The sequence below is a fragment of the Folsomia candida genome, unplaced genomic scaffold (genome assembly GCF_002217175.1).
Source record: "Folsomia candida strain VU population unplaced genomic scaffold, ASM221717v1 Fcan01_Sc009, whole genome shotgun sequence".
Taxonomy (NCBI): domain Eukaryota; kingdom Metazoa; phylum Arthropoda; class Collembola; order Entomobryomorpha; family Isotomidae; genus Folsomia; species Folsomia candida.
In genome coordinates, this window is record NW_019091201.1 from 4,128,880 (window position 1) to 4,146,025 (window position 17,146).

Below are 17,146 nucleotides of genomic sequence, written 5' to 3' on the forward strand. Positions count from 1 at the left end.
AATACGGCTTCACCAAAGATGTAATGATACTCTGTCGTATTTCATTACCACTTCTTTGCTTCATCGGGAGAAGACGGAGGGATTTTGGGCAAGGAAGGAACGTATAGCTTTCACTGGGGTATAGACACGTGGAAAAATGTGATGTTTCATAATTAGCAATTTTCGTACTGGTTCGTTGGGTTCTTTTCGAACTGGAATTGACCAGTGTTTCGTTTCTGAGGGGTTTGCCATATTTCTTGGAATGAAAAGATTCAAGATGCAAGAAATTCAAGGTGCAGAAAACTGCGAGAAATTAAATTTTTTGACGAAGAAATTACATTTCTTGAGCTGTGAAGCAAGCAACGCAAGAAATGCGAGGTGCAAGAAACTGGGAGAAAGTGCATGAAATATGCGCCATCTAGCCACGTGCCGTATGAAGTATAACGGTGGGGCGCAGTTTTTAGCGTCTTGAATTTCTTACTGGTCATCATATTTACCTGCAAGAAATAACGGGGAGAAAGTGGTTTCTTGCAAGTGGTTGCTTTCACCCGAAACACTGGTCTAGATCTTCCCGTAATAGATCTTGTATTTCTGATATCCTGTTTAATTTTCCCCTCTAAAATCACGCCCGCTTTCTCCCCCATCATTACAAAATTTTCCTAAAAACTATGCAACTTTTCGTATCCTGCATTCTTTTCAAACTGTAATTTACTATTAGAATTGTACTTATCCGGATCTCGAGGGTATTTACCCATTTAAATTATAGCACCAATGTTATAAAAATGCTGGAGAAATTTGTCCTCTTATCCAGACCATTGTACACCTCGAAGAATTTCCTCCTACAACTTTTCCTCATTTTCAGGTTCATCCTCTTTCTCTTGGTCTTTTTCTTCCCCTTTTGTTCACGAGAGAAAGCAAATGTCCCATTTTATCGCGTTGCATTACATTGTATTAGATTTCATTATGCATTGTATTGCATTACATTATGTCGTCCTCGTCTAGCTATCTTCTCGTCGTGCCATTCAGCAGCAAGAGCAGAAGGAATGAATGTATAGGAAATAAAGCATTAAAAACGCATGTAACCAAGGGGTGAAAGCTGTGTGGCATGCATACGTCAAAATGAACATCATATTGTTTTTCTCTGAAATTTGTTACAAGTCACGCGTGTTTTCAAAATTTGGGGCGCATACATTTTGTGACGTTTTTGTGACCTTTGAGGTCAAAATGGTGGTCACCATTGGATTCGGGGTTAAATTTCCTATTAAATTTGGATATGTATGCAAATTAAAATTTGGTGACCTTTTGTGACCTATTTGACCGTGAAGGTCTATTTTGTGACCTATTTGTCCGACCTTTAGCGCGCAAATTCTAATCAGGTATTCCCATTGACGTAAGGAACTTAGGTTCAAAGTTTCAAATGTCCACGAGCTATTGAACCAATAGACAGACAAACGGACGGACACAACGATCATATGAAGGGCTTTCCCCCCTAAATAAAGAATTGTCGAAGGAACGAAAGTGAGGGTGCTGGTCGATCGTGTAGCGTAGCGTATGTATCTATCTCTCCCATTCTTTTGGGGTTCAAATTGTCAATTGGATCCAGTTTTGGACATTGAGTCGTGTCTTTTCCGAGCGAGGAGTGGGTGGCGATGCGATTCAATGATGCCATTGAATGGGTATTCCTGGTGACAAAGACAATATTGAATTTCTTTCTGGATCGTCCATTTAAATTCATTTCATTGGTTCGAGATTAGATTGAATTTCTACGGCTGCATTTCAATGCCTATTATGGAAAAAGTGGGAACACATTGCTCCGACTATTTTACACTTCTCCTACGAAAATAAGGGAGGAGATAAAAGCGTATGGTGAAAGTAGCAGTGGTGGTGACGATTGTTCCGGAGAAAGCAAAATTGATATGGGTTTATTATCCATCGAATTTCAATCGGTTTTCCCATTTATGAGAGTGGTGGTGGTGCTGGTTATGGGAATAATGGGATTAAGATGACAAATTTTCGGAGGCAGGGTATCTAAAGGTAAAATCAGGAGGGAGACTAATTGTTGGCGAGGTTTAGGGAAATTGTATGTCTCACGGAAAATGGAATTCCCTTATCAGTGTTTTTAGTGAAAGTAACGGGGAGAAAGTGGCTTCGTGCAGGTAAATATTTTGACCTGCAAGAAATGCAAGGTGCAAGAAACTACGCCCCGCCGCGATATTTCGTCCTGCGAGTGGCTAGATGGCACATATTTCTTGCACTTTCTCCCAGTTTCTTGCACCTCCCATTTCTTTTCGCTTCTTGATTTGTCGTGCAATCAATGTGGCAAACGAAACACTTTCTCTTATGAAAAAAATCCATCTTTCACCCAGAAACTTCCACATTCCCATTTTCATACATACGTAAAATTGCACTTTATTGACTTTATCTCCGCCAAGATTTATCTTATCGACCCCAGTAAAATACTGTAGACTTCTTCCTAAATGAATTGCAGCCTTGTCCGTCCAGCACCTAATTTTAATTCGTCGTTGGTTCGTTCTCCGCCGCCGTCGTCGTCTAGTTTACGACTCTTTGTGACCCCACATACACACCCGATTCTCATATCAGGCTGACTCCCTTCCCACTAAAAGATTGTGATCAGATTAGATTTGAGATTCGGAACGAGTGAGTGCCGGGATTGGATTGGATTGGTGGTTTGGTTTGGTTTTCGTTGGTGTTTTAAGGGACAAGGAAAGCATTTAAACCTCTCATAAAACGTGTGGGTGACACGATGAGCACAATTTATGGCTGGGTGAATGTATTTTCGGGTAGAGAGAAAGTTGCGCCGGGATAATTCAGGTGTTGATCTGCTGGGGGGAAATTTAGTTTAGTTTCAGTCCCGACTTTCTGGCCGACATGCAGTTTACATTTTATGTTATGTTACATACATTTTAGCCGTCACGTTTGTATCGTTATGCACGAAATGAAAAGGGGAAAGATTTACTGGACTTGGGCGGAAGGACGGAGTAACAAATGCTTACATTGTTTAAAGAGACATGAATTTTGTGCGGTTTACATGTTTCACGTCGACCTTCTCCGTGTCATGTCCAGTTCACGGAGGGTGTCCTGGCATGTTGTCGTGTAGGGTATGTAAGGATGGACTGGATGATCACATGTATTTTGTTGCGGGTGAAAGTTGTCACGAATTTTAAAGCTACTAAAAATATTTTAGTTCGGTTTCTCTCAAGTTTGTTATCTGATTGATGCTACAAATGAGACATCAAAACCGACCCTTGTCTACGGAGGGTGTCCTGCGACTTATGTATTGTGTAGCGAGTGAAAGTTTTCAAGAATTTTAAAAACTATTTTATTCCGCTTTCTCTCTAACTTCTCATCACCTGAGTAATGTAAAAATAAGACATCAAAACCGACCCTTACACAATAATTCATACCCGACAATAAATTATTTTGTTCCGAGTGAAAGTTGTCACTATTTTTTTTATTATTTCTCTCTCTCTAATTTCTCGGTGAAATAGTCATCTGCCTGACGCTATAAATATGTAAGACACCCCAACCGACCCTTACATTCTTACCCGATAATAAATATGCCTACATGCCAATGCGCCGTCTAATCAGCTCATTAATGAAGTTATAACAACAAGAAATTGGATATAATTTGATTTGGGTTTCAACGTCGTGACAAATTGGTGACAACCTCATTACTACTCGTCGTCTGGTAGTAGTAGAGATGGACACGTCAATTGAAAACGTGAGCCTGCAATTACGTTACGTTACGTACAATGACAAAGACATGCCTGGTGAAAGCGCACTTCGTACCGAGTGCATAATATAATATAATCCCTGCAGAATAATGACGACATGACAAAGATAATTGTATTCAGGCTAGACAGACAGGCATTATTATCGACTTTTCATACACTATTTCGTGGTGGCTGGACTTTCTCTTTTTGGGAGTTAGTATTTTGGGCGATTGTACAAAAATCCAGTATGACCAGTCATCAGAAATAATCTGCATTATTATTCTGGCTGAATTTGCATGTAATAAATGATGATTTATTTTGAACCTTTTGCAGAAGGAGAAGCACCCGATGGATTCCCACGGTATGTAAAATATTCAATATACAGATATTTCTGTTGTATAATGGGCAGTTAGGAAATCTACGTTTTTATAATTTTCGTAATTTTAGAAATATCTCCTGGTCAAAATTTCCGAGTCGATCTGAAAATCACGCTTAATGCGTCCTCTGACAATTTGTCATACTGTCTCCAGAAATTTTGGGTCAATTCAAGATCCAAAATTTCTGGAGACACTTTGAAAATTGTTCAAATCACGGTCTAGAGTAATTTAAAGTCCGGAAATTTTCATGCATCTCAAGAGTTAGGGAAAGTTCCCGGAATTTTAAAAGCGTACATTTTTCAACTGCTTAATATATTTCCTCCCTTAATTTTTAACCTAATTTTTCACCTATTTCCCTCAGAATAACGGAAGCTCCGAATACCCGCGTCGTCGAAAAAGGGAGGACTGCAACCCTGATATGCAACGCTTCTGGCATGCAACCCATTAATATTGGTAAGAAAAGAAATGACCATCGATATCAATGTCTAAGCAATTATTGGAGATAAAAAAATGTTCTTTTTTCCTTCCAAGTCTGGCTCAAGGACCTGTTGCCCATCCAACCGAGCGATCGATTCCAAATGATTGGGCCTGGCGGAGGTATGTAAAAAAAGACATAAATAAAATACCCTTCCTAGAATCAAATCCTAATAATAAAAAATCGTATAATTGTTCTGCAGCCACGCTCCAAATCATGGACGCGGGCGAGGCGGACGACGGGAATTACGAGTGCATCGTGGAAAACCCGGTGGGAATTGAGACCAGCAACAGTGCGAGGTTATACGTCAAAGGTAAAAAAATGCATAAAATCAACCTTGTAAATTCAATACCGTTTGAGTCTTCCTTTTTCATTTTGATCATCGTTCTGCTTTGCTTTCACTCTTTGTGTGCATCCGGTTTGATTGCCTTTTGTTGCTGGGAGGAGGAAATAAAATGCATACGAACAAACTGTGGCATGGCGTGATGAGGTTTAACCTTTAACTGGATGATAAAAAAGATGATGAAATGGATCAAGGTTATGGATCTGAGGTTACATACGGTCAGAGGGGGTATCGTATTACTGGATGGTAGAGTTGTGCAGTGTCCAAAGGGCAGGGCAGGATATGTCGTAGGCGTGGGTTTAGTATAAACTTGGGGGCATTTTAAAATTCAAATTCGGGGCAAATCGAGTCTAAATTACCTGAGCATACATACCTACAGCTCCTCGTAAACGATGTGCACCTATTATACCCAGTGTTTCGTTTTTTGCGGACATTTCTTGCACTGAAAGGGAAGCAACGCAAGAAATGCGAGGTGCAAGAAACTGGGAGAAAGTGCTAGAAATATGCGCCATCAAGCCACGCGCCGTATGAAGTAATTATAGCATCGGACGCAGTTTATTGCGCCCTGCATTTCTTGTAGGGCAAAATATTTACCTGCAAGAAACCACCTTCTCCCCGTTATTTCTTGCAAGTGGTTACTTACATCCGAAACACTGCTCACAGTGCTCACCCACCCACTCAGATAAAACATTAGCAAGCAAAACCTTTCCCCCACAGCGTAAACTATTCCTAAGTTCACACACGGATCATGGAGAAAGTTCATTTATGCAGAGGAGGAGAAAATCCAGGTCCAAAAAACTTTATTCTCGTACCTTAACTAAAATCTTTATGATAGTTCGATTCTCCTTCACTTAAGCCCAACCACCCAAATTAGTAGCCAGCCAAGGAATGAAATGAATGGCGTGGTGACAGACCTGTCGAATAAACAGATGAGAGAAGGTCAGATTATGTGAAGAAATCGACTTACAGCCGCAGTGGCCGCGGAACCGTGTCCCCACGGTTATTTGGTGTCCCCATCATCTGCCCATCTTATGTAGACCCCTCCCTCCCCTATCCCACAATGTTAATGTCCCCAGATATCCCCACAGCTTCCGCGGTCACTGAAAGAATTCAGGCAACTCAAATGTGTGAAAATGATTCATTGGCCACGGAAGCATGATTATAGAGGGACAATGTCCCCACAGTTATTCGATGTCCGCATCATCTCCACATCTTATATAAACCCTTCCATCTCCTACTATCCTACAATGTTAGCGTCCCCAGATGTCCCCACAGCTTCCGCGGCCACTGCTTATAGGCTCGAATTCACTGCGTTTTTGTCCAAAAATAGCTCCAATATTTACCATTTCCTTACCTTCCTAATTCCGCTTTTCTCTCGAAAATCTTCAGATTTTGTAAAGGTTTAGGAACTTGCTAAGTTTCTTGTTGAAATTTGAAATCGATGATGCTCACCGTTCTCACGGTGAGTTAGCCACGTAGCCAATTAGGATGCAAAGAGGTTTAAAATCCAACTTCTTAAAAACTTGGGGCTGCTGGGATTGAGTGCTTTTCTTCTGCTCAAATTTTCTCTCCCATTGTGTTTCAAGAGATTGGCCTCGATTCAAATCAATGAAGGATCATGATTACGATTCTGCATGTGCTAATTTAAATAATAAAGTCTTAACAAGTTGGCAGGTGGTTGGAATTAAGGGGGCCGATTCGAATCCAGTATTCGTAGATAAAGAATTGGAGAAATAAGTACTTATTCAGAAATTATCCTTTCTTCTGGTTGGACGAGGAAATGCATCAAAAGCAGAGTTGTGAAATTCTGAAAGTATGAAAATAGATGCCTCGGGTTTCGGGCAGGAAAATTAATCCCGGGCATTTTTGGCAGGAGAGTAAATTCCGGATATTTTGGAAATAAATCCGTGGCATTTTGGAAATGAAATCAGATTTTTAGCGTTTTGGTCATGAAAATAAAATTGTAGAAATTTTGGCATGCAAATAAATTCATGAGATTTTAGGAATGAAACCAAATTGCCAAAATTTTGGGCATGAAATAAATTTCTGGCATTTTAGGCATGAAAATAAACACAGGAATTTCTGCCTTTAAATCGCTAACATATATAAACAGAATAAACGTTTCGTCACTATTAAGGGTAAAAAATTGTAGCAAAAAAAAACATACGCCAAAAAACCCGCAAAAAAGAACAACAATTACGCAAATAGGTCGCAAAGATGGCTCCATACGCATCTACTTCCTTAATTTTTTTCCCCTTACGATATGAAAACTAATCTGTAGCCATAACGAATTATAAACTTTCTCTCTCTCTCTCTCTCTCTCTCATTACATGACGACTCTACTCCAACTTTCTCCTCTAGAGTAACTAACACCCCAAGAAATGGGGTGTGTGTTAATGCTAATGTTTTTTATCCCCTCTTTCTCTCTTTACTTTCACCACCTTTCTTTGATGACGGTCTTACCCTTACGTGTTTAAACCTGAGGTGAATTGGTATGGGATTTTGATGCAGAGAAGAAAGCGAGCCGGGCTAAATAAACGTAACAACTTCTTTACTCTCGTGCGCCGTAAAGTACAAAGAAAATTCACTCCGCTCCACCTTTAACTACCATTTCGGCAAATAAATGGGAAATAGTGAATGCATCCACATCCATCCATTCCTTAAGCTGGTTCACTTTACTTTACACTTTATTTTAAGAAAAGTGAGTGAGGGAGGAGGAAAAGAGGACGCCCAAGAAGTAGAAGTAGCAGAGTGGTGAATGTTTATGGGGAAGGAGAAAGCTCGTAAATCTTGCTTTGTTTGCCGTAAGGATTAACCAGCAGGGTCGGGGTGGAGCAGGGGCCGCGGAACTGGGGGGGGGCAGAGGGGAAATGTCCCCAGGGGTGTTTGATGTCTGCATCATTTCCCCGTGTTATATAAACCCCTATCCTGCAATGTTAACCTACAAATTACCCTCCCACCAAAATTTCTTTAAAAAAGAGAGTATTTCTTTGGTATTTTGTGGCAAAATCGATGAGAAAAAGTGGATTTTTTCGATATTTTTCTAATAAAATTTTGGAATTTCTCCTATACCGATCAATGTTAAAAAGTGGATTTTTCATGTTTTTCTTCAAAAAATTAAAAATTTTGAAACCGGTTGAAAATTTTAATTGGTAACTACCAGGTGTAATTGCCTATGAAATCAATATCGTACTGAAGGGAAATTTTATTAAAAAATTAGTAGTCGAAAGAGGTTTTACGTCCCCATATGTCCCCACAGCTTCCGCGGTGATTGGTTGATCGTGTTGCTTATTTCTTTCGACCATCACCACCACCATGTTCACCTTTCTCTTCTTTTGGTGGGTGCAAAAGGGAAGGAAAAACTCACCAAGTATTCTTTAACACACACACCACAAGCTTTTTTGAATAAATAACGAATTATTTTATCAGCTTGGCCATGCAGCATAGTCTTTCGAACGTAGTTTCCTTGTTGCTGCTGGTGTTACGGAACGGGTGGAAGTTTTATGAGGACCGGAGAAAGGAAAGGAAGGAATTTTGAGAGCCGGTTGTGCTATGTGGTTTTGTCCGTGGTTGGATCTTCTTCCTTTTCGCATAATTATGAGCCGCTGTAGGATAACGTAGCTACGTTATTCGGGTGGATTCACATATTTTGCGTGGGATTAAAAAAACTAACTGGCAAACGTATGTATGTATTTTACGAGTATAAATGGTTTGCCCGAGTCAAGGCTTATGAAATGGTTGTCTGTCTGTCTATGTATCAATTAAGCTCGTAAAACTTTTGAAACTTTGGACACACGTAGAACATAAAAATTACGAATCAAATTGAAAAATTAGCAAAATGTACGGGAAATTTGTTTTTAAAAAGTCAGGGCTTATGTACCCGTCATGGTTGTCTGTCTGTATATCGATTGCGCTGGTAAATCTTATCCAATCGACTTTAAATTTTGGACTCATGAAGAACAAGCAAAATTATGAATCGAGTTTGAAGATGAGGAAAATATGTGGAAAAATTAAAAGATTGTACTATACCCACCTCAATTTATTAATAACACCCTGACTCGGGCTAAATAAAGCTGCACTCTTTATGAGCAAGTGCGCCGTGTATCATCCACCCCACGCCACGACCGTAATAAATATGATGATCTTTTATCCTCCGCAAAATATTTACCACTTATGCAACTATGTAAATCTAGGTATATCCGCATGTTAAATTCCGCCCACTTTTTTGTGTGGGGGGAAAAGATGAAGAAGAAATTGATTTAATTAGAGAGTAAACCAAAGGAAAATAAGAATGCGAAGAAGAGTAAAAACTTTTGGTTGGTGTTTTCTTGGTGAATTAATTAGCTTGCTTACGACCACAACGAAGAAAGCTCACTTCACTGCCAGCTTCCAGTGGCCGCGGAAGCTGTGGGGACATGTGGGGACATTAACATTGTATGAGGCAGGGGTTTATATAAGATGGGGAGATAATACCGACATCGAACAACCTAGGGCCCATTGTCCCTCTGTCCCCACCCACGCTTCCGCGGCCACTGTTTCATGTATATACATTTGAGTAGGCTGAATTCTCCCAGTGGCCGCGGAAGCTGTAGGGACATTGCCATTGTAGGATGGGGGAGGGAGCGGTTCATATAAAATGGGGAGATGATGCTGACATCTAAAACCCCATTGTCCCTCTGTCCCCACCCACTCGTTTCGCGGCCACTGTCTACTTCACACCCTCGCCAACGCTTTCCTCCTTCATCCCACGAGCTTTTTCCTAATGAAAGTAAATGACTTGGAGGATGAGCAAGAAATGATAATGTTCTGGAAGAAGAAGAAGAAGGGAGGAAATAATTTGAATTTAATTAGAACGAATTATGTATACGCAATAATTTTAGAAGTTTTTAGTGTCAACTTAATTTCCCCCGCTTCATCAGTAATTGTTTCGTTTTACGCAAATTTTATTGATATTGATGGTTAATTTGGAAGAAATAAAATGGGAATTTACTATTTATTTTGTTTTTCTTGCAGAGAGACGAGTTTCGCCAGAGTTTTCTGTCCCACCCGAAACTTTGTATGAAGTTATGCTCAACGCGGACTTGAATTTGACCTGTGTCGCTGTCGGATCTCCAATGCCGACTGTGAGGTAAGAGGAATAGATAAGAACGAATAATTTAGGACAAACTTTTCCACGAATTGTTTATTTACTAACTTAATTTATAACGATTTTTTCAAACGGTTTCGAGGACTAGATTTCAAAAAACTACACATTTTTATTTTCACTGGACCTAATGATAACTTAATTTATGATAAAAAATCAGGTGGAGGAAAGGTGTTGAAGATTTAACCCCCGATGACGCCATCCCGATCGGAAAGAACGTCTTGCAGCTGAAGAACATCAAAGAAACGGCGGTTTACACTTGCACAGCGACGTCAAAGTTGGGCATGAAGGAGGCAAATACGACGGTGAAAGTGCAATGTAAGTACTTTTTTGAGTAGAAGATTTCACTTTTAAGTAAATTGCGCCATAGTTAAACTATAACATTGGCGCAAGTTTAAAGCTGTGAGTAGATTGTACTTTTTGTAACTTGCGCCATAGTTAAACTATAACATTGGCGCAAGTTTAAAGCTGTGAGTAGATTGTACTTTTTGTAACTTGCGCCATAGTTAAACTATAACATTGGCGCAAGTTTAAAGCTGTGAGTAGATTGTACTTTTTGTAACTTGCGCCATAGTTAAACTATAACATTGGCGCAAGTTTAAAGCTGTGAGTAGATTGTACTTTTTGTAACTTGCGCCATAGTTAAACTATAACATTGGCGCAAGTTTAAAGCTGTGAGTAGATTGTACTTTTTGTAACTTGCGCCATAGTTAAACTATAACATTGGCGCAAGTTTAAAGCTGTGAGTAGATTGTACTTTTTGTAACTTGCGGCATAGTTAAACTATGTATACTGCTTGTGTCCTTTCAACATGTGCTGGTCGCTAATAGTGAAACGTGAATGATGATGCTGAGTATAGCAAACGCAGGTGCACAGTGTGCGGATCGCTAAAAAAGCGGACAAATTATTTTTAGGTTCGAGCCCCAGTCGTGGCAATATTTCCGTTTGCATTTTTGCTAACTTTTTAAGGATGGAGGGTTCAGAAACCACAATCCCTTCGACCTACGACGACCTGGTGACCGTGTGTACGGAACGAAAAGTACTCTTAACAACCAACTCTTTGTGTGAATGGAGAGTACGCGGGGTGAAGCAAATTTGCGGCACCATGTAGCATCCAGAATGGACATGAAAAACCAAATTGAAACCTCGGTATATTTTAGAAAATATTATTTAAAAAATATTTTCTCCATAAAATTTTTCGAAATCTTTCGTTTCTGACCTTTTATTAATGGGTCAAGTCCGCATTATGATTTCTTGAGAACGGATGCGAATTTCGACATGTGGTTTTCACCGTCAGCGTCCGGGCGAATTCTGAGCGCTTTCGGTGAAAATCGCATGTCGAAATTCGCATCCGCTCTCAAGAAATCATAATACGGACGGAGGGAGTTTGACCCCTTAATAAAAGGTCAGGAACGAAAGATTTCGAAAAATGGCATAGAGAAAATATTTTTTAATTAATATTTTCTACAATATGTCGAGGTTTCAATTTGGTTTTTCATGTCCATTCTGGATGCTACATGGTGCCGCAAATTTGCTTCACCCCGCGTACTCTCCATTCGCACAAAGAGTTGGTTGCTAAGAGTACGAAAATTTGATATTTCTCACTTTTCGTTCCGTACACACGGTCACCAGGTCGTCGTAGGTCGAAGGGATTGTGGTTTCTGAACCCTCCATCCTTAAAAAGTTAGCAAAAATGCAAACGAAAATATTGCCACGACTGGGGCTCGAACCTAAAAATAATTTGTCCGCTTTTTTAGCGATCCGCACACTGTGCACCTGCGTTTGCTATACTCAGCATCATCATTCACGTTTCACTATTAGCGACCAGCACATGTTGAAAGGACACAAGCAGTAACATTGGCACAAGTTTAAGGCACCACACTTTTTTGTAACTTGCGCCATAGTTAAATTATAACATTGGCGCAAGTTTATAACGCATTTTTTGGACTACTTAATTTTTCTGGTTCGTGATATCCACAGCGCTACCTAAGCCACCATCCAAAGTGCGAATTTCCGACGTTACTGCATCCTCGGTGAGATTGACGTGGTCCTACGAATCGAACGAGCAGGAAGACGTGACCTATTACGTGATCCAGTACAAGCCAAAATTCTCGAACCAGGACTATGCAGAAATCAGCGGCGTTCTCAACCAAGACCACATGATCACTTCGCTCAATCCGTACACAGAGTATGAATTTAATGTGGTCGCGTTCAACAAGGTGGGCCGTGGAGAAGCGTCACCTCCAATTGACGCCACAACCGGAGAGACAAGTGAGTTGCGGAAAATCATATTTTTAAAGGGTGGGCAAAATATTTTAGAAAAATGCAGGATTTTTAGCTACGTTTTTCGGAGGGTTTGGATTTCCGGGGGTATTACACCCACGAAATGACGAAAATCTACGTGGAGAAGGCAACAGGTATACAAAAATACGGGTTTTCTGAAGAAATGTATTTTTTATCGATGTCAAAATACTTTATTTTTAAAAATCGTGAAAACAATGTATTTTGACAGCAATAAAAAGTAAATTTCTTCAGAAACCATCTTTTTGTGCACAACTGTTACCTTCTCCAAATAGATTCCAGTCTTTTTCTGGGTGTAACATTTCCGGAAATCTAAACCCTGGGAAGAACGCAGCTCAAAATACTGTATTTTTTAACCAAAATATTTGGCCCACCTCTTATGAAATATGAATAAAACAGAATTACATACTTAAGCACCTGTGAATATTGAATGACTAATAATGAAAAAATGTTGTATGTATGTATTGTAAATAACTGAACTAATTCATGAAATTAATTAATTTATCATCCCGCTAACTCGCGCGAATCAGTGGATGCAACGTATGGCAGCACAAGTAAGGATTTTAATCAAGAGTGTTAAGCGTTGTTTGATTTGAATTGTAGATTTAGCGTTGCATTATTTTAAATTGCACACTTTTTGATTTTTCTTAGCATTTTTTTAGAACAGCAGCACGATTTGCTTGATGAGTTTTTTATGTATTTTTTGACACATATTTTGCGCCACATTTTTCATACGTACTTATGCTTCTACTTAACTCTGAAGGTTGCAAGATAAAAATTGGCTAAATATTTATTTATTTATTTAGCACTTATTAATGATTTTTTTTAAATTATCTAACTTATATGAAAGTCGACCTGCCGAAAATTGGCACATTTTTAGCAAAGCAGTGACAATTTTGCACAATTTCTCTGGATAACTTTTTCGTACTGATGACTGAAGCATGCAGAATTCTGCAATTATTTAGAAAGCAAATTTGAAAATTTACCCATTTTTGCACAATTTATATACTGAAACATGCAGAATTCTGCAATTTTTTGTACGGAATAGTTAAAGAGTGTCACATTTTTGACACATAAGCAACGTGCATAATTCTGCACAATTTCTCTGCATGACTTTTTTTCTACTGAAACATGCTGAATTATTTTTGCGAAGAAAATTTGCCAATTTTTCGCGAGTCGATTTTCATAAAATATTGCACTTTATTTTGATCCTATTTTTTCTCTTATAAATTTATCTAAAAATCTGAATATTTTTCCAGGACCGAAATCCGCCCCACGAGATGTAAATGCCCGGCCGTTAAGTTCCAGTCAAATGTTGGTGAATTGGCAAGAACCGATTGAGCCGAATGGTCAGATTACGGTGAGTCTGAGTCCGTTACGTAATAATATTTTATGTACATACATAACCAACCAACAACCTAAATGCGAGTATAAAAGTCGTCAGATTAAGTATTTACAAGTATCAGTAAAAAAAATCGCATGCGACATTCCCATCTAAAAATGTTTATCTAACAATCGAATCAACAAATACATATGGTGGACAAAAGAATTCGCAACTTTGTCATAAACCGGATTGTTCCTCGAACGAAATAAATACTGCACAAGTAAATACCTCAGGTTTTCTCGAGCACCAATTCCATCCAGGGTTTCGGTTCTGGCGGGTTCTTGCTGCATTCCTTGCACTGGAAAGCAAGAAATGCAAGATATATGGGAGGTGCAAGAAACTGAGAGAAAGTTCCAGAAATATGCGCCACCTAGCTACGCGCTGTATGAAGGATAGCGCCGGAACATAGTTTCTTGTGCCTTCCATTTTTTGCAGGTCAAAATACTTACAATGCGTAGACACGAAGTGGTTTTCTCCGATTTTTGACCGGACCAGTCCCAACAGGAACTAATCGGACCTGTATTTCTGTGTTTTCTCGAATGTCCGCGTATTCTTGAATGCCTGCGTTTTCCCCTGTGACGGAACGTTTAAATAATTTATCAGCCAAAATCATGATTTTCAAAACACTGTAGATTTTCCAGTTTTAACCTGATTTCAAAAAATGATGAAAATGTTTTCGCAAAAATACTGGTTGCCTTATTTCTGTTTGTGAACAATTTAAAATTAGTCCCGTCAAAATCGGAGAAAACCACTTGATGACTACTCCTTGTTACCTGCAAGAAACCACTTTATTCCCCTAATTTCTTTCAAGTGGTCACTTATTTATTCCATCCGAAACACTGCTTCGATCCCTATCACTGCCCCGTTTTGTCCTCGTCTCCGTGTGTCTTTGAAATCAATACATTATCACCAAACTTTCTCCTTAGCCTCCTCCTCCTCAAGGCACGCTCACTCACAAAAGAAAGTTTTACCCTCAACAACAATGCTGCATGCACTCAATTCATGTCTCGCAATTTTATGCGGAGGAGGAGGCGAGAGCAAAACAACAAACAAGAAGAAGAAGAAAACAGCTCAAATCTAGGAGAGAAAGTTGAGAAAAGAAAGAAAAACCCGATTCCCAATAAGTTAAATCAAACTTTCTCTCCATCGTTTATTTGATTTTTGTTCCTTTTCTTTTACTTCCAATCCAATATGGTCCCAATATCGACAGTGGCCGCGGACAGAGGGGCAATGTCCCCACGGTTGTTCGATGTCCGCATCATCTCCCCATGTTATATGAACCCCTCCCTCCCTATCCTATAATATTAATGTCCCCACATGTCCCCACAGCTTCCGCGGCCACTGGGAGAATTCAGGGTACTCAAATGTCTGCACATGATGCAGTGGCCGCGGAAGCTTAAGGGGACAGAGGGACAATGTCCCCACGGGTATTCGATGTCCGCATCATCCTACCATGTTATGAATATAAACCCCTCCCTCCCCCATCCTACAATGTTAATGTCCTCTCATGCCCCACGGCTTCCGCGGCCACTGCACTCGTCGAGTCGACAGCTTTTATCGAAATAAAAATAAAGCTGAATACATATTTTTCTCGATATTTTTCAATTACCTATTTGTGTCTGGCGTCTCACTCAAGTGGTTGGTTTCCTATTATGCGGGGAAAAAATCATGCTATGCAAATAAGTGAGTATGAAAATATTTGTGTTTTTTTAGGGTTACAAAGTCTTTTACACGACGAATCCAACTCTGCCGTTGGCGCAATGGGATGCAAAACGGGTGGAAAGCAATGAAATGACCACGATCCATGACCTCATTCCGAGAACGATTTACACCATTAGGGTTCAAGGTTGGTGAAAGTTTTGATGTTAAAATTGTTGAATATGCAATTTATTAATTTGAGTTTTGAAAATTATTAAAATTTGATTTGATCCGTTAATTTGACATTAATGCGTTTATACTTCACTCGTTATTATGTAGCAACTTGCGCCCATGTTAAGTATGAAATGTGCCTTCCGCTTTTCTCAATTAATTTTCTATAATTAATTTTTATATTTTTCAAATTCGAAAAAATTTATAAAATTGAGGACTAAAATAGTTTCAAATTTTGTATTTAAACAAAAATTGCATTTTATGGAGTTAATATTAATTTTTTACTTATTTTTTTCAGCCTACACTGCCATCGGACCAGGTAAAGGTTTAGTAAATATGGAAATTTTGAGTATGTAAATTACAAAGTATTTAAAAAATATGCTAATTTTTTCCTAGGACCTGTGTCTGCTCCCATCCAAGCAAAGACGGAACAAGGTGTGCCCGGTCAGCCCAGAAATTTCCGAGTTTCCCAAGTCACACCCACTTCTGCGACGATGGAGTGGAGCAAACCAAACCATATCGGGGATAACATTGTGGGCTACGAATTATACTGGAATGACACGTTTTCGAAGGTTTGCATACTTTACTTTGTATCAATAATTGGCAAAACTGGGATATTTTAATGTATTGAAATTTTTACATATTTTTAAAAATCCTAATAGGAAACGAGCCACCGGAGCATATCTGTCGGAGAGCAGCACATTTTAACGAATCTGTACCCAAACACGATGTACTTTATGTGGCTGGTAAGTGGGTAACGAATTTTCATGGAATGAAATTCAGAACAATAATTTATTCAAAAAACCATACTTTCGGAGCTAAATCTAATTTTGAAAAATCATGAAATTATTAACTATTCTCTAAAATTGTACTAAATTTAATGTATTTTTACCCCTTGAAAAAAAATACTTTTGACAATTCGTCATCAAGTAGAACGATATCAGTTTTATAATTCCATCCAATTAGATGCAATGAATTTGTTACACTTCGACTCCATAAATTAATTCTGTAACTTTTTTGACTTATGATGTGACAAATTCAGATCCTTATCTTGTAGCGGAATACTTGCAATTTTCGAAATATTTCATAATTTCAATAATTTTGGCAAACTAATAAAATTTAGAGCGTAAGTTTAAAGATCCAATAAATTAAATTAATTCAACTTACTTTTTCACTTTTCACAATTCACTTTTTAGATTTATCTGTATGACAAATATGGATTTTTCTTCTTTTCTTTTCGCAAAACATTTAACATTTTTTTAATAATGCAAATAATTTTGGCAAACTATAGGCAGCCAAGTCTAGAAAAGGGGAAGGAGCGACGACCCCACCGATCCCGGTCAGGACGGAGCAATACAGTAAGTACCCGATTTTTTCACATTTTTTTACGTCGTCTTCTTAAGATTAGTACGTAGTAAATATGATGATAACTATTAATTTTAGTGGTTATCTTATCATAATTAAGTAATTGAGTAGTTCATATTTTTTCATGCTTTTCATATTACCAAATAAGACGCGATAGTGTGAAAAATGGTGATCTG

General features: G+C 38.8%; 1 protein-coding gene across 7 annotated transcripts in view; it reads left to right on the forward strand.

Annotated features, from left to right (window-relative positions):
• Positions 1-17,146, forward strand: part of LOC110854193 (tyrosine-protein phosphatase Lar) — a 224,196-nt gene that overhangs the window by 191,104 nt on the left and 15,946 nt on the right. For 5 of the 7 annotated variants that reach the window (XM_035854767.1, XM_035854764.1, XM_035854765.1 and 2 more), the window contains 14 exons: positions 4,047-4,074; positions 4,452-4,543; positions 4,622-4,687; positions 4,768-4,878; positions 9,922-10,036; positions 10,212-10,369; positions 12,032-12,322; positions 12,883-12,906; positions 13,612-13,712; positions 15,450-15,582; positions 15,904-15,924; positions 16,002-16,177; positions 16,268-16,351; positions 16,897-16,963. In XM_035854767.1, the coding sequence (XP_035710660.1) occupies positions 4,047-4,074; positions 4,452-4,543; positions 4,622-4,687; positions 4,768-4,878; positions 9,922-10,036; positions 10,212-10,369; positions 12,032-12,322; positions 12,883-12,906; positions 13,612-13,712; positions 15,450-15,582; positions 15,904-15,924; positions 16,002-16,177; positions 16,268-16,351; positions 16,897-16,963 (1,467 nt within the window). The remainder of the gene's footprint in view (positions 1-4,046; positions 4,075-4,451; positions 4,544-4,621; positions 4,688-4,767; positions 4,879-9,921; positions 10,037-10,211; positions 10,370-12,031; positions 12,323-12,882; positions 12,907-13,611; positions 13,713-15,449; positions 15,583-15,903; positions 15,925-16,001; positions 16,178-16,267; positions 16,352-16,896; positions 16,964-17,146) is intronic. The other 2 variants (XM_035854768.1, XM_035854771.1) reach the window with 1 other exon arrangement.